Raw genomic sequence first — 20,689 nt, 5'->3', positions numbered from 1 at the left:
TCTTCACTGTGCATATATTTATTTTATTTATATCCCGCCCTATCCCTGCAGGGCTCTGGGCAGGTTGCAACATAAAAACATGGCAGATAACAGGACCTTTCTTCTCCCTTCCTTCCTCCTCCTCCAAAGGGTGGGTAGGCTTTGACCAGATGATGTTCTTTTCCCCATCCCTCTCTTTCCTTCACCCCCAGGGCAAATGCGCCACAACCAGATGATGGGCCTTTTCCCCCACCTTCCCCCTCTCCAACCCTCCCCCTCCAGCCTCTGTTTAAAAACCTTCAAAGAAGGCATATAAAATGGTTTTATTTCAAAGGGCATTTGGTAGAGCAGCAGTGGCGTAGGAGGTTAAGAGCTCGTGTATCTAATCTGGAGGAACCGGGTTTGATTCCCCGCTCTGCCGCCTGAGCTGTGGAGGCTTATCTGGGGAATTTAGATTAGCCTGTACACTCCCACACATGCCAGCTGGGTGACCTTGGGCTAGTCACAGCTTCTCAGAGCTCTCTCAGCCCCACCTACCTCACAGGGTGTTTGTTGTGAGGGGGGAAGGGCAAGGAGATTGTAAGCCCCTTTGAGTCTCCTACAGGAGAGAAAGGGGGGATATAAATCCAAACTCCTCCTCCTCTTCTTCTTCTTCTAGAGAGTGAAATGCTTTTACAGATCAAAGTGTTTTACTTTGTGTATTTTTATCCTGTTTTTATCTTATTGATGGAATGTTATATTGGATTTATAAGTTTGCAACATATTTCTCTACTAGCTTCTGGAAACCAAATAACATAATCGCAACTCCATTTTGCAAACTTTTCTTCAGTGTAAAAAGGCATACAAAATACAAAATACATATGTAACCAATGCCATTTTAGAGATTTCGCATGTAGATTATTTGCAGGTTACAAAAATATATTCCTTTATAACAGTCCACATGGAAATGTTCTTGATATGTACATCTATTTTTGAGTACTTAACCTACTCTGCAGGGTAAAGAATATGGTACTAATGTATGTGAATCACTTTGAATGCTCTAAAGTGCATATATGAATGTTAAGTACTATTATGATTTATAGTTTTATAAGTACTATGGCTTTTGTGCCAATGAAAAGATCACACTATTGTTTCTCGATTCCTCCCACAATAGAATCAATAACATGGTTAAAATGTAATATAGGAAGTGAGCAGGATGTTTTGTGGGTTCTCTATTATACATGCGTGCTATAATTTTTAATATAATCTTTAATATATACAAACCACATCTTTATCGCTTTGGACTTAGCCTCCTCGCTTCTTTTATGGTTGCTGTTGCCTTATTATTTTCTTGCCCATCACAAATCAAAATCCTGCAAGGCCTCTTGAATTTATAACATACTATTGATGGGCAAGCCATGGATACTTTGTATACGTCTGAAAAATGTCAGCCACATCACATAATCAATGGCATTTGAAGATAGCTACCAAATGTAATCATGTTCACACAAAGTCATATTGAGACAGGTAGAACTGGGTTACAAATGCAATTGGCAACTGGCAGACATATTCAGACCACAAGATAAAAAACAGAGATGGATAATCTTTCTAGCATATTTTCAAAAGGAGTCAAAGGCCTATTACACATGGCGAGGTTCCCGCAACTCCAAAGAGAATTGGTTGGGGAGTCTTTGTTTCGGGGGACGTTCAGCATTGTAATCTACCATGGGGCAGGCATTACCCATCAGTTGGATTTTTGCTTGTATCCCGGGGGAGGAAGGGGGAGGGATGTTTTGTGGGTTCTCTATTATGCATGTGTGCTATTATATAATATATCAATCTATCCATATATTGATAGATTGATACATTGATACATTGACATGAAAAAGGCTGTTACAGAAAAGTCTTGAATTTGGCATCCGTATATTTTGCTTGAACACTGATTGTCTTTTATGGTGGTGAGAGGGGAGTAATGGCAGTGCACAAACTGCAAAACCAAAAAAGACAACGAGGATTTCAGTTTTCTAAGCTCCCCAGGTTCGCAATAATTTTTCTCCTGATGTAAACATCAAGACAGACAAGTTTTTCCCAGTGTGGTCTGGAATCACTGATTGCTTATGTATAAAACTACGAGGCTGGAGACGTCCGTTTGTTGATCAAATACAAGGGCAAATCGGGTGTTTGGACTGATGGACTAGTCTTATTATTTTTACTTTTTTAGTGTTAATATCAATTTACCGATCCAGCTATATGGTTATTTAATTTTTTAAAATCTAAAGGCCTAAAGATATGCAGGACTAGGGAGGCCATGGACAATAGAAATTATATGGCAGGACAAGAAGTGGGAAATAGTCAGCAACAAGGAGGAAGGCAAGTGGAAAGTGTGCAAAGCAGTGTCTTGGTGGGCTGGCTGTGGATGGAAGGAAGAGGCTTGGGGCAAAGCTGTGCCCGCTGGCAAATCTATCCTGCCCTGGAAGTGAAGCAAAATTAAAATCATGCTATAAGTGGACTTGCTTGGCATGGAAAGAGTGGAAAGTGAAAGCGGGGCTAAAGGACATATGTCTGCAGAATAAATCTTGAAGAGATGGACAATTGCCTCGACCAAACCACAAACACCTTGTGCATAATCAGCCAAAGAGTCAAAAGTATAAAATCTGTTATAATTCAGAATCCAGTTCAATTGAGAGGTTTCCAGAACATGTAAAACTTTGGCTAGGTCCTCTTTGTGCAAAATGGGTGGAGCTGGCGAACTAGACAGAGCTGCTGGAAAAACCCCATGGCCACCACCATCAGCTGAACTTCAAAGGACAGCAATGAATCCAAGGGCACCTCTAGATCTCGAACCAGGTCCTTCTGGGGCAATACAACTGCATCCAGAACCAGGTGCCTCATGATATCACGGACTTGGGAGCCCAGAACATAGGAAATCTTTGTCTTGTCTGGATTCAGCCTCAGTTTTTTGGTCCTTGACCCATAGCTGCGTTCAAGGCAGTAATCCAGTACACGAAACACCTGTCCTGACTCTAATGAAATGTAGAGATAGAGCTGGGTGTTATCCACATATTGATGACACTTGACTATAAATTTCCTAAGATCAAATTAAAATATATTTTAGGGATGAGTCCAGAGATATTTATTATGAAACTCAGTCCATGACCAATGAAGTAAATTTAAAAGGATTCTGGTGGCATTTTGTTTTCATTTTTAGACTTTATAGTATTAGCATGCAGTGCCACATACTCAGATACTTATAGGAATAGTAACATTTTATCAGCATGTACATCAGTAAAGTCCATGGCTGTGGATGACCTTGACAGTCATTTATAGTAAACCTTAGATAACACATTTCCTCAGGCAGAAGCTAGAAGTCATATTGAATATTGTGCAGTTTCAGCTCAAAAGCTGTAGGGAATTTTATCCAGCCATATGTGCCAAGTAGAAGGCCAGATCTAATCTGAAGACAGGCATCAACTCTGACACAGACCAGACTTAACAAATTATATTGACTCATAATGAATTTTGGCTTAAGGCATCACAGCTTTGCCAGGTGGGTCCTACAATAACCAAGTTTCAACTGGCTACGATAGACTGTGAATACAAGCTACAGAACAGATGTCAAAATGTAATTCTCTCTGTAACAGATAAAATGAACTTCAAACTTGGATGTTAATTGATGAAGAGCAAATCAAGTACAGAAATGGCAAGGAAGTTTACCAGTGTGATAGAGGTGTTAAATTAAGGTATGTGAAAGCCACATTCAAACTGGTAGACCTAACACCAAATGAGATTTAGAACCACCTTCAAGGGATTATAATAAGCTATGATAAAAAAACCCCTCTCCCTTAAAATTCCAAAAAAATTACATCAATGCTCATGTTCAATGCAAAGAAAAGTTTTTGTACTTTAAGATCCACACTTGATTTATGCATGCAAGAGACTGAGGTGGTAAAAGGCTGAGGAGAAATAATGAACTGTACTACCTCCAGATGGAGGATCATATTTTGGCATTCATCCCCATGGTAAAAACTTGCTGTAAATAGAAAACCAACACAGCAAGCAAAGGGATGAGGTAGAGCCTTTGTATTTGCGGGAGGGTTTAAAACAAAACAAAACAAAACAAAGGAAGCGTTCAAAACTGAAATCTACTCATGGATGGAATCCTATGTAAGTACTCCATTCTGCCACAACTTTTACTTGGATGCATCAATCAAGCATTACTTTGCTGTCATGTAGAGTTTTGTTGAGTCCCAAATAAATCTTCTTTCTTGACTGAGTTCTCTCTTGTTGTTTGTCCTCTAGTTGGTGGTGCTCCTTCTTTCATTTTTCTTCAGGGGCTGACAGCACCAAGAAGTGATGGAAGCTACACAGCATTCATTCAAATGACATTTGTTTTTACGGCCTGCTCCTGAATGTTCCATTCTTAAGATAAAAACACTTGTAAAGGAACCTTCCTAATTAGCAGGACCTCTGTCAAAATAGCACGTTTCTTTATTTACTTCATTAATACCCCACCTTTTTCTTCAACGCGGACCGAAAGCATCTTACATCATTCACCTTTCATCTGTTTTATCTTGTAACAAATATGTTAGGTAGGTTAGGCTTAGAGTGGTCCTAAGTCACTCAGCAAGTTTCCATGGCAAAGTGGGGATTCAGCTCTCCCACATCCAAGCCCAACACTCTAGGGCCCTTTCCGCACGGGCCAAAAACGGCGGCCTGGGGGCGGTAAAAACGCCGCCCCCAGGCCGCCGTTCGCACAGGCGGAGCTGCTGCAATGCAGCAGCGCCGACCTGACTGCGCTCCCCCTCCCCCAGGGCGGCGTCAGGCCGCCCTAAACAACAACCCTTTAAAGGGTTGTTGTTGAGGGGAAAGCGTCTTCCAGTGGCCGGTCGCGGTGCGAACGCGCCGGGAACACGCTATTTCCCCTTCCCCTTTCCCATGTACCTCTCCGTGTGTCGCCCGTCCTGCTGGCCTCCTAAGTCCCTCCCTCAGCTGTCCTCCGACCCCTGAGGTCGGAGGGCAGCGTCGAAGTAGCTGAGGAGAAACCCGCAGAACAGCGTCAAGCTTATGGCTGAAAGGGAAGATGAAACTTTCCGCCTGCCGGCCTCTCCAGAAGGCCGTCCGCATGCTACCCTGCATCGCGAGCGACGGCCTCGCCTCCGCGCCGGCAAGGAATTCTTGCCGGCGTGGAAGGCACTCGATGGCCCGTCGGGAAAGCATTGCCTAACAGTACACCATTCTAGGGTTGTAAGGCCCCTGCTCTAGGTTCTCTCCTCTGGGTGCCAATCAGCTGGCTGGCTGGGGACTCACTGGCAGGAAAACTAGGCCTTAGCTTGTGTCATAAATAACAGGGCAATGTCACTTCTGGCATGCAATTGAAGTGATGTCATCATTTCACTGGTTACAAATGAAAACTCTGGTATTTGGGCAAAAACTCTATGGTGAAAAATGACTTCTACTGTAGAGTTTTTCCCAGATACCAGGATTTCCCAACATCACCAGTGATGCAGGCCTAGACCTACTTTTCCTGTCAGCAAGTCCCCCCAATCTCCCACTTCCCACTGGTTGCCAGGGAGTACCTAGCAACTGTACACCACTCTGCCTCTGTTTAAGTAATCTTTATGTTTAAGCAGCATTTTGAAATGGAACACAATAAAATATGTCTTACTTGTGCTACAATTCCTGTATTCAATGTCATCTATTGCTGCTCCTCCTCCCAGATCTTTGACTCGAATGCCTTCAAATATGACTTCAAAATTCCTCAGTTTGCCCAGATGTATTTCTGCTTTCTTCCATTGGCCACCATTATTTCCAGAATCACTCCACATCTTTACAAGGCCATTCTTAAACTAAATATTAAAAAAGAGTGAGAATAAAAGTACAGAGTGATTATTAGAATGCTAAACTACCATCTCTGGTTGAGAGAAAGTGAAATCAAACCAAGGAATCATGGTACACCAAAAAATGTTTTACCACCCCTGAGATACTAGCAGTGCCACTTTAAGCAGAGTTATACCCTAAGGCCTTTGACTTCAGTGGACTAAGAAGAATGTAACTCTGTTTAAGATTGCACTGTAATGGTGCCTTGGGCAGAAATCAAACCAGTCAATTTTTTCCCCCAAGTTAAAAAAATCATACTAATAAAACTTGTCAATAAAACAATTTGTGTAAAATTTAAAAAATGCCAATTAAAAATGTCAATAAAAGCAAACCAGAATGTAACAGCAGTCTAAAATGATATTGATAAAACAGTTCTCAGGTTAGAAGCACATTTATTTATTTCACCTTTATAGTTTATTTGATTTTACCCTACCCTTTCCCAATATTTTCTGTGTGTGTGTGTGTGTGTGTGTGTGTGTGTGTGTGTGAGAGAGAGAGAGAGAGAGAGAGAGAGAGAGAGAGAGAGAGAGAGAGATTCCAGCCATACAGCCTGGAAAACCCACAGAACCAGTTGAATCCGGCCATGGAAGCCTTCAACAATACCTATTTCCCTTTAACCCCCATTTTAACAGAATGTATTGTATATCATAAAGATTACTGATAATTTAAATACATCATTTTAATGATATTCTTTGAATTTCACTATTATTCTTTTTTGTGAAAGAAATCATGAGGATCATGACTTGAAATTACTACACTCTAAAAGATTATTTTCTGCTACAACATTGACTAGAAAGATTTCATAAAAATGCACCACACTGCTGAAACATTCAGGCCCCTTCCGCACACGCAAAATAATGCGTTTTCAAACTACTTTCACAACTGTTTGCAAGTGGATTTTGCCATTCCGCACAGCTTCAAAGAGCACTGAAAGCAGTTTGAAAGTGCATTATTTTGCATGTGCGGAATGAGCCCTAGTTATCAAAATATTCATATCCATAGCCACTGAATCACAGGTCATATCAGAGATCCATTTGGAATTTTGGAATGTTTTGTTTTAATTCAGCAATGGAGAATTTAATTCAGCAATGGAGAATCCAACAGGATTTGATTGGAACAATGCTACTGAAAGGATAGGGAGTGCATTTCATGCTGTTTTCCCTGCCATTTTCCAGATCTAAATTTAATTCCAAATACTATTGTTAGTCTGGTGGGGGAGGGGAATATTGAGGTGATTATTTAAATCAGGAAAATGACATATGGATTATAGTCCAACACTTCCTCCTAAGTGTGATTGCTCTGAAGAAATCTGGAGTCCTTTATACTGCTTTAAACACAAAAAAATCTGGAAAACATAAAAAAGTTCCATGACACATGCAACATGTAGTTTGGTTCTAAACTAAGGTAGCGGAATATTTTGATGACTGAATATTTTGAATAATGTCTCTATATTTAGTTCTAGGCATTATGGGTTGACTTTCTAGAAATGTAGCGTTTATGTTATTCTCTGCTTTTTGCAACAGGGGTAGAAGCTGCAGCATGATTAGTTCAGTACAATCAAATAAACAGGGATTTCAATGGCTCTTAGCTGTACAAATGATGCAGATTGCAATAAGAATCAATTTCAATTTACATAACCAATCTGCCAACAATGACTTCAGAACCCTTCCTATCTTGGAGTGTTATAGATCTATTCATTACCTAAGTCAGGTCAATTATTGGCCTACTACCAATGTAATTAAAGAGGATTGAAATTGAATAAGTAACAGCTTCTTTTAAACTCAGTATAACCCGATCCCAAACACATACCACGTACACTCATGCCACAAGAAATAAAATGGTGGGCACAACTTTACAAAAAGACCAATAGACGTCTGGGGCACTACAAATGCTCTTTAATGAAAGTTCAATGTTTCACAGTGCTGATAATAATGGTTTTGATGAAAGTGGCACTTAAAGAAGATTTTAAAATGCCACAAGAGAATCTGGACTGTTTTACAATGCAGAATCACACTGCTTCAACTTCTGCCAAAGAACACAACTCCACTTGGACCTTTCTGTTGAATGTAGTATGGTGATGGTACACAATCAACATTTTATGATACCTCTGGAAATGAGATTCGTCAGTTTCTGCAGCAGACAAATAATCTAAAATTGACAGAAATAAAATAATGTCTGTTTACAAAATGTATAGCTAACTTACTTCACAGCAGGTGTATGTAGCACCTACTGATGATTTCCTCCTGTACTAAAGGATCTAACAGTATTTGCTTAACATTTTAAAAATGCTGTCCGTTTATACAGTGATGAGGCCTGTAAGGGAGATGAGAATGGGAACAATGCTAACCTGATCTACTTGGAAGTAAGTCCCATTTTATTCAATGTGGCTTAATCCCAGGAAATTGTCTGTTGTGGGTTTTGCGGGCTGTCTGGCTGTGTTCTGGAAGTTTTTTTCTCCCATCTTTTCATCCACATTTATGGCTGGCATCTTCAGAGTTCAGTAACACATGGTAAGATGTGTAGAAACCTCTGTTTCTGAAGATAGCAGCCATAGATGAGGATGAAACATTAGGAGCAAAAACTAGTAGACCCCAGCCACACAGCCTGGAAAATCCACAACAACCTATTGATTCTGGTTGTGAATGCTTTTGGCAATACATCCCAAGAAAGGGTTTGTAGAATTTAAACCTAGATGTCTATATGGTCCCTATGTGCCAAAAAAATGCCTCTCTGGCTACAAAAAAAGCAACCTTATAGTCAGTGCTGTTCACACTGGGGAAGGAGTTCTAGTTCTTTTCATGGGCTAGATGTGTTGATGTTCTTCTTTGCTACCTCTGATTTCTGCTCCATGTTCTCCTGGGTGTAATAAACTTGCCTTTACTCCTTCAAGAAGATAATCTCTTATTAATAATCTCTCATCTGCCACTGCTTCCTTTTGTTTATAATTCTCCCTCCATTAGCTTCTCCTCAATGTGATCCTATGTACTGTACTTTACATATAAATATTTATGGGCTGGTCAAAGCTTCAGTCTCAAACAAATGAAAAATAGAACAAATGAAAACGCAGGGGAAAAATCCCTAGAACAAACAGTAGGCAGTAACAGAAATAAAATGAAAATTACCTTAAAGAGTAATAAAAGATGAAAACTTTCATTTTACTTCAGTAGAGATGAAATCAGTTGTAAATAATTTAGGGTGAGTCATTCCATAGCTCTGAAGCAAGTTCAGAGAGGGCCCCACTCCCAACCTTATCCTTCTCCATCCTTCTCATTTCTTGGACCTCTCATCTTCTTGTTTCTTACTCTTCCTTCCTGAAGGTTCCATTTTTTCCTTGTTCCATACTATACAATTTCACCTTCTCATTTCTCCTTTGTCACTGTCCAGAACCTTTTCTGCACATTTAAATACAGTGGACTCTTGAAAGCCCCACATTATTTCTTGTTCCCATTCATTCAATCCTTTCCCTTTGCATTCACTTTGATTCAGCAAAATTCAACCTCTCATAGTCTAGGCCAGGGGAAAAAGATTGAACTGCACAAAAGACCTACCAGCTCAGAATAACATTAAACTGAACACATTATTGGGTAAATCATCAGACAAAATGATATAATAAAAAAGAGTCATTTCCTTTGGTAATGTGGAGATCAGCGAGAAAAAAAGGTGCACAAGTTTTATATTGAAAAACAGTACACTACGGCAAGCGTTTAGCTTTTGGACTTAGTTCTGACATGGGACAAAATTAAAGTATTTAATTGTATCTAATCCTTTAGGGATCTCTATTTTACCTGAAGTCTTCCTTTGAAATCTCTTATGTGTGTAAAATCATTGCAAAACATAATTAATAAGAAGGGCCTTATTAATTTTATGGAAGTAGTAAAGCATTAGCTGTTGATTAGGGAATCAAGCAGGACTTCTAACTGAAGTGGAAATTAATAATGGTAAATTAGAATGGAAAATTGATCCGTTTAAGTATTTACTGGTACTAAAGTGAATCAGACACATTACCCTAACAGGGGAACATTGAGAACAATAACATGACAGCTTCATTTACATATGCTCTTGGCTTGCTGCACTGAGTGTATTCCCATTGACACAAGAGACTGGACTAGTCCATAACTACAGGGCATTTGGACCCATTACATAAACAAACCTTTGAACATGTCTTCTCAAGGGGGAAAAGTCCAAGGAGAATTATTAAGAGTCCATAACCAAACAGCATCAGACTTTCCTTTTTGCAAAATTCATAAATACTTAATAAAACATCAAATACAGAGAAAATATTAAAGCATTGCCATCTCACCACTCTTAAGTGAAATGTAGTTTGTAACATTCCATTCCATATTTGTTCAGTACTTATTCTCACGGGGTTGGTTTGAATACCAAAAAATCTCACACTACCAAAACTATAATTATACTCTGTTCCTTAGTTTTTGTGTCATTGTTGGGTTGCATGTTCTGCTTCATTCTTGCTACTTCTCTCAGTTCTGTGCCCAGACACATCAGTCTGTTGGCAGACAACCAGAATACTGACAGTGCTAATCACCTGATCAAGGAACGGCAGCATTCAACCAATCATCAATTGCAGAGACAGGCCTAACTATGGGAAAGTTTTTAGAAAGTACATTTGTTGGTACTTATCCACAAACCAGAATTTGCATCATGTTTATAACAAGATGCTTTTAGACAGAAAAAAAGTTTATTAAAATATCTTGTAATCCTGATTTGAGATAGTAGAATTACTATCACTCATCCAGCAATAGCATTGTTTCTGCTGAAAGCCCTGAAATGGAAAAAGGTACTTGCAATACCATTGGAACCCTTTTATGGAAACCGACTTTTCTTCAATAGCAAGATATTAAACTGAATTTTTAAAATTTTTCAATACAAACATAGCCAAAATGTTAGAGCACAGCTTTTAATCCTTTACTTCCCTCACAACAAAATCAATAAACTGCAGACAGACGTAACAGATTAACATAAATTTTCTTTGGTTCTCTGTCAGTAATGCAAGGAAATAATTTTAAGCCATTGATATATTGAAAGAATAAGCAATAGAAAATGATCTTCCCTTTTTCCCCCTTCCACAACACTAACAAGTCCAAAAATATAAGATCACTGTTGGCTGTTTATCAGGCATCTGGACTCCTATGAGTTATTTATTGTGATATCTAAAGCCAGTGTATATTTCTCTCCAAAACCAGTAAGGACTCTTGGGTTTCCCAGAGGAATTTTCTGCTTCCTTTACAATGCATTTGTTTACCCACCCACCCCTCAAAGCCTGGAAGAATGTAGAGAATAAAGTGAAAAATAACCACTTGGCCTTTGAAAATTCTAGTGCACTGCATTTGGCGGTGACCTTTGCAGGTTATTGCCCATTGGAGGTTTCCCATCCAAATGATCTCCATCCTGCCTTATACATTACAATACAGGACATCCAAAGGATGGGAGATTCCATAATGAACTATAACATTTTAGCGTCCTCTGATCCAGAAAGTGAAACAGGGTTACTCAATCATCCACTGTTCAGCTTGTGTCTTGCTAACCAGTTACATTATGGGAGCCTATCATTGCTGAGTGATTCAGATGTGTCTAAACTAATTTGGATGTGTTTACATAATTGCAAGCTACTTTTTTGCTGCTACTGCTCTATCTGTTGCAACGGCCTCCAATTGGTAAATGGGATGTAGGTAAAAGGGGGGAAATCTGTTTGAGATATCTGAGTTGAGACGTACTAGTCAGATGTTTCTGTATGTCTGTGGTATTTGTCCATGATCCCAATTATCCTTGCATACAATGATTTCTTCTCAGTAATTGTCACTGATTCTGCAGGTGCAAAAAACAGACTATGTATACAATACCAGTCATTTAAAGATGTGTGTGATAGCACAGTCACAAAGGGGGGGGGAGATGAACTGTGAGTGATTCTGTGGTTCACAAATAGATAACAATTTAATGATCTGATCATGACCCCAGTGGATATGCACCTCTTTTCCATTAAGCAAGAAGACTTAGGCCCTTTCCGCACTGGCAATTAACGGCGGCTTGGGGACGGCAAAAACGCCGTCCCCAGGCCGCCGTTCGCACAGGGGGCGCAGCTGCGTCGCAGCCGTGCCGCCCTCGCGCCAGCTGCCCGTCTTGACACTGGCTTTTCCCCAGTGCGCTCGGAAGCGCACTTGTTGAGGAAACGCCGGGGCAGCGGCTTCACGGCGCTTCCCCCCCCTCGCTCCCTGTACTTACCTTGTCCCCGGGCCTCCGGCGCATCGCCGAGGCCTGGGGACATGCCCCCCTGCCCTGCCCAGCTGTAGCAGGCGCACAGGGCCAGGGGGACGTGTCCCCAGGCCTCGGCGACGCGCCGGAGGCCCGGGGACACGCCAGGTCAGCCGGGCGGTGGCACTCCGCGGCGCCGGCTGCCCGGCTCTTTCTAGAACCGTCCATGCGGACGGTCCTAGCGTCGTCGGGATTGACGTCCAGATGCGCCGGCCGGCCGCTCACGCATTGCGTCGTGGAGAGGCGGCCATAGTTAAATGAATTGCACAACTGCAAAAGCTGCTGCAGGTTGTAACTGACTGTCAAGGTAAGAGCTGATTGTCTCATACAAGCAGCTACTGCACCAGAGCAAAGCTCAGCTGTTCAGCTCAGTGCTCATAATGTTGACAGACAATATTAGTGCAATCCCTTCAGAAGGTTCAGCTTGCAAGTAAGCAAAGTTCACTGAAGAATGTTCATTTGGCAACTATACTCCGTGTCCCTGGCCAGAACATTTCCCCAAAGTCACAGATCACAGCTTCCTTCTATAGCAGGATAGACTAAAAAAAGAATATCATACCAAGCCACACTTGGGAAGTTCTTCAGTCTATAGGTACATGGTCTACAAACATTACAATAATAATAATATAAGGACCCAAATGGATGATGCAAATTAGGGTGTTGTCTTAGGGTGTTGTAAAAGATGATAGTACTCAGATTTGACCTGAAGACCGCATGCAGATGTCTGCAACCCTGACGCTCGTCTCATTTGTCCCCAATTTGCAGTAATGGAAGAAATCAAACGTTATGAAATAAAGTCTAGTCATTGGTATTGCAGGGGAAAGATCATTTGTACAAGTCAGAGTCCAAATGTTGGAACTGAGTTGAAACAGATAATTTTGAGACAGTAGTTAGCTGTTCCGAATTGATTACTGAGGTTTAATTCAGCTAAGGTTTAATTCAACCTTTCTAAATAGCTATAACTGCTTGAACTTATTCTTGATCTTGTGGCTTCAGCTTTGCCAATAATCCCTTCCTTTTTGAGCTTGCTTCATTAAAGCAAAATTTCACTAGTGTTTCTTATGCCTTCAACAAACAGTTACTCCAGTTCGAACACCAATCTACTCTACCACATCACTATCAGATAACCTCAAGTCTTGAGAGTGACTAGCTTTCAGAATGGAAACATTTTATATCAAGATGTTGAAAACTTCTGTGGAATTAGCTTTTGATAACTGCAGACAATCACAACTCAATGAAATGCTGCTGTCTTTTTAATATGCATCATCAGCATCATCCAAGCACTAGAGCTTTCTTCTAATTTACAACTTCAGCTTTCATTCGCAGCATAAAATTATTATTTTTTATTACCGTATAAAAAAGACAGTTCTGATTATTTAAATATCATACATCTGGAATTTAGCCATCTTAGACTGAATGAACATTCCTCATACCCCATTTAGACTGTGGGGTATGACCATAATAACCATGGATGATCATTTGGATGACAGAAGCTAAATAAACACTTTACTTTAGACTATTTATTTATTTTTATTGTATTTGTACCCCACCCATTTTTGGCCTTAGCCGGGCTCGGGGTGGCTAACAACAACTAAAATAACACAAAACTTTACATTTAAAATGAACTAAATTTCCTGTCTGAAACTTTCCTAGTATTTAAGCACCTTAACCTACTGGTATAATTAGTTCCTCCATTTGCTATGCTTCTCTTCCTGTTTTAATGGTAAGTGCCAACCTAATTAAATGGATTGAGAAGGCACAGGAGCAATGTTTGGTAGCTTGCACTTCCTAACAACATACTGGGAAAAATACTGTATTTGCATCATCATTGTATTATGGAGAGGCGTTTCATTGCTAAGGGGTGCTTGTAGATACCAGCCTTCCCAGTAACAGCAAATGAAATATTAATTAGGAATCACAGAACAAATGCGCATCATGAGGATTTAGAGGTTGTGCTACTAGTTTCATACATCATGCTGTTACACCATGATGAAATTGGGATTTGGCGATTTGATGGGCAAAGGTTAGTCAGTTTTGACTAGTAGCCAGCAGCATGAGATCCAGTGCAGCTGAACTTTCCTCTCATGCTAATCCTTCACAAAGGCAGGATGCATGAGTCAAATTGTCACCTATCAGCAGCCTAATTATAACTTAGAGAGGTCAACAAGAATCGTATCTTGTCTGAGTAACAGTTCTAGCTCCTGGTTTTCAGATATGCAGATATATTGGGGAAAAATGTTTATAGTTTTAAATTGCTTTATTTAAATGGACATCATCTGTCAAAGTAAAGTATATTCCAAAGAGGAAGAGAATACTCCCTCTTGTGGTGCTGGATGAAATATCCCATTTATTCCAGGTCAAATTCATTTTTACATGGAAAGAAGAGATTAATTAATTTAAGCCCTTCTTTTTCAATTTGACTCATATTTATATTGTGGTTTTTTTTTTAAAAAAAAAATCCTTTTAAATAAAATGATCTGTGGAGCTTGGCTACAGTTCGGCTACAGAGTGATTCTGTGGAGTTCGGCTACAGAGAACTGTGTTCAAACTCGTGTTCTCTTACTTCAGGCCTTGTACAGAGAACTATTCTTATTTGTAATTATCTTTCAAACAAGAGATAATATGATATAAAATTGAGGATGTTGCACCAGAACTGGAAAGTGTTGTGTTAAATACCATCAAGTTGCTTCCTACTTATAGTGACCATATGAATTAATGACCTCCAAAATGTCCTAGCAGCTTTAATTCAGTCCATCTCATGTTGGGTCTTCCTTTTTTCCTGATGCCTTCATTTCCTAGCATTATTGTCTTTTCCTAGCATTATTGTCTTTTCCAGTGCGTCATTAATTTTCATAATGTGATCACGCTATGATAGTCTCAATTAAGTCGTTTTAGCTTCTAGGGAGAATTGAGGCTTCATTTTTTTTTTTTTAAAAAAAACCTTTTCTTTTTAGATGTCCATGGTATCTGTAGAACTTTTCTCCAACATCACATTCCGTAACAATACATAGTAATATAATTCATTACCATTTATAGTAGGGGGGAATACTAGTGCATAAATTATCACGATCTTCATCACCAACAACACATCCTTACACTCAGGATGATTTCTAGCTCTTTCATGGTTGCCCTTCCCAGTCTCAATCTCTTCTAATTTCTCAATGTAATCCAGTTTTCCTTATGATAAGTTCTGCATATAGATTGAAGAGACAGAGATATAAAATATGTAACATCTTTGCCAACTGGAAACTATTCTGTTCCTCCATATTTTATCCTAAGATTAGTAACTTGTCAAGAGTACAGATTGAGTTTCAAAACCATCAGATCCTGTGGCATATTCATTTCCTGCAAAACTAGCCAAAGCTTTTCATGATCCATACAGTTGAAAGCTTTGTTGTAATTGATGAAACACAAGCTGATTTTCGTCTGAAATTCTGTCATAAGTTCCAGTAACCAACATAAAATTGCAATATGATCTCTAATGCCTCTTCCTTTTCTGAATCCAGCTTGAACATCTGGCATTTCTTGTTCTATATATGGTAAAAGTCTTTGTTGAAAGATTTTGACCATCATTTTACCAGCATGAGAAATTAATGTTTGATAATTGCCTCAGTCTTTGTCTGAAATGTCTTTTTTTTACAATTGGATTGTAGAGTGAGAGTTTCCATTCTGTAGGCCATTATTTTCATTTCATACTTGTTGGCACATTCATGTTAAGATGTTGATGGACTCAGTTTCTGTTGGTTGAAATAGCTGTATTGATATCTCACCTACTCCTGGTGGTTTGTTTCTCCCAGTTGCCTTGAGTCTAGCTTTCACTTCACTTTCTAAAACTGCAGGTTCTTCAAAATATTCAAAAGAAAAGACCCAAAAGATCCCATGTTCAATTATGAAGCTGACTGTGTAACCAAGGGAGAATCTCTCTCAATCTAACCTACCTTACAGAAAGGTTGTGAAGATGACAAATTTGAGAGGGAAAGACTGAGTTCCTGGAACAATACAGGGATAAAAATCTATGAAAAAGGTTGACATGTGTTTAAATTAATTTATTTAGAGAATTAAAAACAAACTAGGGACATAAAAACCACATAAATAGAATAGAATAGAATAGAATCTTTATTGGCCAAGTGTGATTGGACACACAAGGAATTTGTCTCCGGTGCATGTGCTCTCAGTGTACATAAAAGAAAATACATTTGTCAAGAATCATAAGGTACAGCACTTAATGATTGTCATATAGGTCTAGTAAGCAATCAGGAAACAATCAATAGTAATAAAAACATAAAATGAAACCCCCGAGTCCCATAAAAATATAGAAGAGCCCCATAAAGCATTTCTTAATCTTAGGCCTCTTCTGCACACGCAAAATAATGCATTTTCAAACCACTTTCACAACTGTTTGCAAGTGGATTTTGCCATTTCGCACAGCTTCAAAGAGCACTGAAAGCAGTTTGAAAATGCATTATTCTGCATGTGCGGAATGAGCCTTATAGATTTTAGTCATAACAATTGATATGTAAAATTCACACAGAAGAGAAGTAAAGGGACATTTTCATTCTGCATTTCATTACTGAAAGAGATCAATTGCCCATATAATAAAGCTTGCTCTGTAAAAAATGACTTCCATGTATGAATTTCATCATATGAATTGCTTCAAGTATAAAAAGAAATAAATCATAAATTTCAAAGTAGTGAAAATCAATCAATCAATCAATCAATTAATTAATTAATTGCAATTGTACATAAAAGCTAACAATCAGAATCAGATCTAGACACTTAACAAGAAAAAACCTTAGTTTGGTTCCTGAAAACAGAGACTGACAGTTAAGTTAAAAGCATTTCACCTTTAGCTAAAAGTAATAGAAAGAATAATGTTTTATTATGTTAGATATTTTTTCTCATAGTACTTTCTCTAGATGGAACTGACTATAATTATTTATGAGGTCACTGTTATAAAGGATTGGTAACAAACGCAAACCCTGTTGAGATACTCTAAATACAAGGCATGTTTTAAAGAGATTGTAATCCTGACACCATGAGCACACTGTGCACTGATAAATTCTTCAACGAAGGCACATTGTGAATCGTGGAAGACGAAGGGTGAGGTGAGAAGGATATTCCTTGAATACCATTATTTGCTTCTACAATGGTTTTCTTCTCCCTTTGCCTCTATGCTGACAAAAAATTTTCAGCTACTTCCTTGCTCCATATGCACTTGATAGCATCTTCAGGGCAAGCAGGAAATGAAATGGAGATTATTAAATGGAGGGAATGGAAAGCACTGTAAAGCATTGCGAGTTTCCTGATGATAACAAAGACAGTTGGACTTTTCTCTAAGATTTAGAAAAAAACAACCCGTTTTATAGATTTTTTAAAAATATGAATAGTTTTAATCCCACAGCATCACATACATATAAAGGGGGGCGGGAGGCACTAACTGGAAAAAGAAGTTACATTGAGATTGATGGAACTTACAAGAGCATGGTTAAAATTGGTACCAACTTGCTATTAGGCAGGCTGAGGGTTTCAACATGAACACAATCTCCAGCTGAACTTTACCTTGTTTGTAGCTTCCCTGCCAAGTTATTATCTTATTTGAACTTTCTCAACTGCATGTGAGATGTGGATCTGATTGGTTCACACAGACACCTAAGTAGTAAGTTTCAACGATTTCAAACTTTTTCAAATTTTGCTATGTACTTTTTAAAAAAATGGTGGCAGATAGATGGTGCATTAGAGGGGAGAGTCTAATTGTGCAATAAAACAGTATAATTGTACAACTTGGACACAGGTGAGCTGAATGACCCAAAAACAATCTGTACAAAATGTATACATATATACATAAAATTTGCTTTTTAATGTTTTAAAAGTTCCACAAAATGTATCTGTTTGTGGTGTCAGAGGTCGCTGTGTTTCACAGTACTAAACCTTTGTTTTCAAGCTGTGAAGCATGATACAGAATTTTTCTTTTGCTAGATTCAATGCCTTCCTTTATGCATATTGAATAATGTATGCCGGTATTGTTCCTCTACAAAGCTATACTTTAAAAACTCTGAAGCAGCAAAAACCTAAACTGTTAGATGACTAGCATAAACTTTCATCAATTTTAAAGGAAAACATCTGAAATAAATTTCTAAAATAGTTTTGTAACTAGCGGTATTTTTCGACTCCATGCATATTTCTCTCTGTGGTGAGATAAATATTCTCTAGGTGACAGAAAAGGTTTTCAGGTTGTTGTGAAGGGTTCTCCAGAACATTGAACAGTGGTTTCCACACGTGGCAATACTAGAATAGAAACATCCAGACAGATTTTTTAAAAAAATCCCAGATGCTTACATGGAGCAAAATAGTTTTAAATTGAAATCAAATGTTACTCTATGGACAGCACTAGACAAGAAGAAAAATCAAAAGGGATAGAAAGGTCACAAGAGTTGACCTTACTGTGAGTTATGAATGCACATAATGTATTAATGAAGATGCCCATTGTAACAAACTTGCCCCACCCTGAAGGGCTGGCGTACAGCAGGCCTAGTTAAGAAAGCCTTAGCAACAGCCAGAGTAAAGAAAAAGGCTCCACAAGCAAAGAACCCACCTGATTGGTTGGAAAAGGTCCAATAACGTTTGGCCAAAGCTAGGGGGAGCTAGTGTGCTTACAGCACTTAGAGTGAGTACAGTACAGAGTCTGTCAGAGAGCAGTCGAGACTGAAGATCAGTCAGAGCAGAGTTTGGCAGAGAGGAGTCTGTCAGCTCTGGTAGAAAAGGATTCTGTCTCAGCTGAGTTGGCTGACAGAAGTCCAGTCCCTGTCTAAGCGGTGTATGCTTGACAGAGAGAGGAGGCCCTGACTGGGTGCAGATTGAAGTGCCCTTCAGGAGCTTGATGGTTTTGAAACTGTCCAGACCTATCAAGTCAGAAGCTGGTCCAGAGGCAGTGAAGCCATATTAGGATTAGTGGGAGAGAGGGAGGCCAAGTGTGCCAGAATCTCCTGGGCTTAGACTAGGTGTTTAAGTGTGATCAGTGGGTATTAGAGCAGTACAAACTAGTGTCTGTGTGTGTAAGGAAATTTATTAGTTCAAAGCTAAATCTTTCCTTAAGAGAAACCTGCGTGTGTCTGTGTGCGTATGAAACTGAAGTAACATCTTAAGCTCTGAAACCATTAAGTGTAGTACCTCTTTTGAGTCCAGTATTTTTAAGAAACCTTTCTGGTTAGTTCTCCATAATAAATTTCTATTTTTCTATGTAGTGTTATGGAAAATATATTGTTGATAAGTTGTGAGGTTTTCAGATATATATGCAAAGTATATGCCATATGCTTGTGTGGTGTTAAGAAATATATAGAGAGCTATATGCTTCAGATATGCTTCAGATATAAGTTCAAACTTTGCCCTAGCTATTTCAAGGTTGTTTATTAAACCGGATGCTTCTAGCTTGCATGGAAAGAAGAAGTAGAGGTGTGCCTAGCGATGCCAAGAAGGGAAAAGGGAACTGACACCATCATGTGAGGATCACTCACGGGTACATGGGTACAAAGTTACCGTGTAATGGAAATAACCGTTGTGCTAGCTGGAAATAACCATTTGCTCTCAATAACCTGTTATTTACAGCTTAAAGCGGGTGAAACTAACAGAACAACAAGTTACGGGGATTTTTGGGGTGGGTTAGTAAAATTTGTAATACTGCCTTTTTTTAGAGGAAAGATTGTGGGCCAGGCCTTAGGTCAGCCGTTGACAGAGAGCCGATGTGGTGTCTTGGGATTGGTTCAAAAGAGAGACAGAGAGAGGATGATGCTTTTTAAGAATTGAGCTGCAGTGCGATGCAGACTTCAGAGAGCCACACCCTGATTCGGTTGGTTCTCTCCACCTCTATAGACGTGAATAAACTGCTTACTGCTGACTGCTGCGTTTGTGAGTATTGATTTGATTGGGGATATCTGAAAATACTCCATAACATATACTTAAGTTACCCCTGTGCCAGCCTGCATTTATGTGTGAGAGGATTGTTTGTGCCTGTCTGTGTAACTAGAATCCCAGCCAGTTTTTGAGTTCCCTCCATTTTTGTTAAAGGGACTCTGAAGGACATTCCCCTCAGACCAAGTGTGTGTAAGTGAGGTGGGATCCTTACTGTTTTGGCAAACCAGCAGCAGTTTGGGGGATTTCTAGTTTTCTTTCATTTTTATGGTGGCAGCGAAGTAAATAAGAAGATCCCTTTCCCCTAGTTTGAAGGATAGTGTGGGGATCCTTTAAATCTACATCTTTCTCTCTCGCCCTTCTTCTCCCAACGGGGTCTCGAAGTTTGTAAGGGCCTCTCTCTCTTTCCCCACGTATCCTTATCCTTTACACCCATCTTGTTGACACATTGTCATTCATTAAACTGATAACAAGTCAATTTATACAGTTCACTAACTCTTCCCTGATTTGACACAGAATTCTATTTTGGGGAAAACCAAGCACAGTGTAAGCACCCAAAATGAATGGAAAGCAATAAAGTATATTATGCCGATCATGTTCAAATATTAGGCAATGTGAGACTTAAAGAGTGTTCTCTAATGAGCAGCCCCTTGAAAAGCTTAATTTTTTGTTCAATTAAACC

The 20,689-nt window shown here is 39.2% G+C and overlaps 1 protein-coding gene across 1 annotated transcript in view; it reads right to left on the bottom strand.

The window, feature by feature from the left end:
- Nucleotides 1-20,689, bottom strand: part of MALRD1 (MAM and LDL receptor class A domain containing 1) — a 268,644-nt gene that overhangs the window by 105,421 nt on the left and 142,534 nt on the right. Inside the window, exon 22 of the mRNA XM_048510491.1 lies at nt 5,624-5,804. Within this exon, the coding sequence (XP_048366448.1) occupies nt 5,624-5,804 (181 nt within the window). The remainder of the gene's footprint in view (nt 1-5,623; nt 5,805-20,689) is intronic.

The sequence above is a fragment of the Sphaerodactylus townsendi genome, linkage group LG11 (assembly GCF_021028975.2).
Source record: "Sphaerodactylus townsendi isolate TG3544 linkage group LG11, MPM_Stown_v2.3, whole genome shotgun sequence".
Classification (NCBI taxonomy): domain Eukaryota; kingdom Metazoa; phylum Chordata; class Lepidosauria; order Squamata; family Sphaerodactylidae; genus Sphaerodactylus; species Sphaerodactylus townsendi.
The sequence above is the reverse complement of the archived record's forward strand: the minus strand, read 5'-3'. Positions and strand labels throughout refer to the sequence as shown.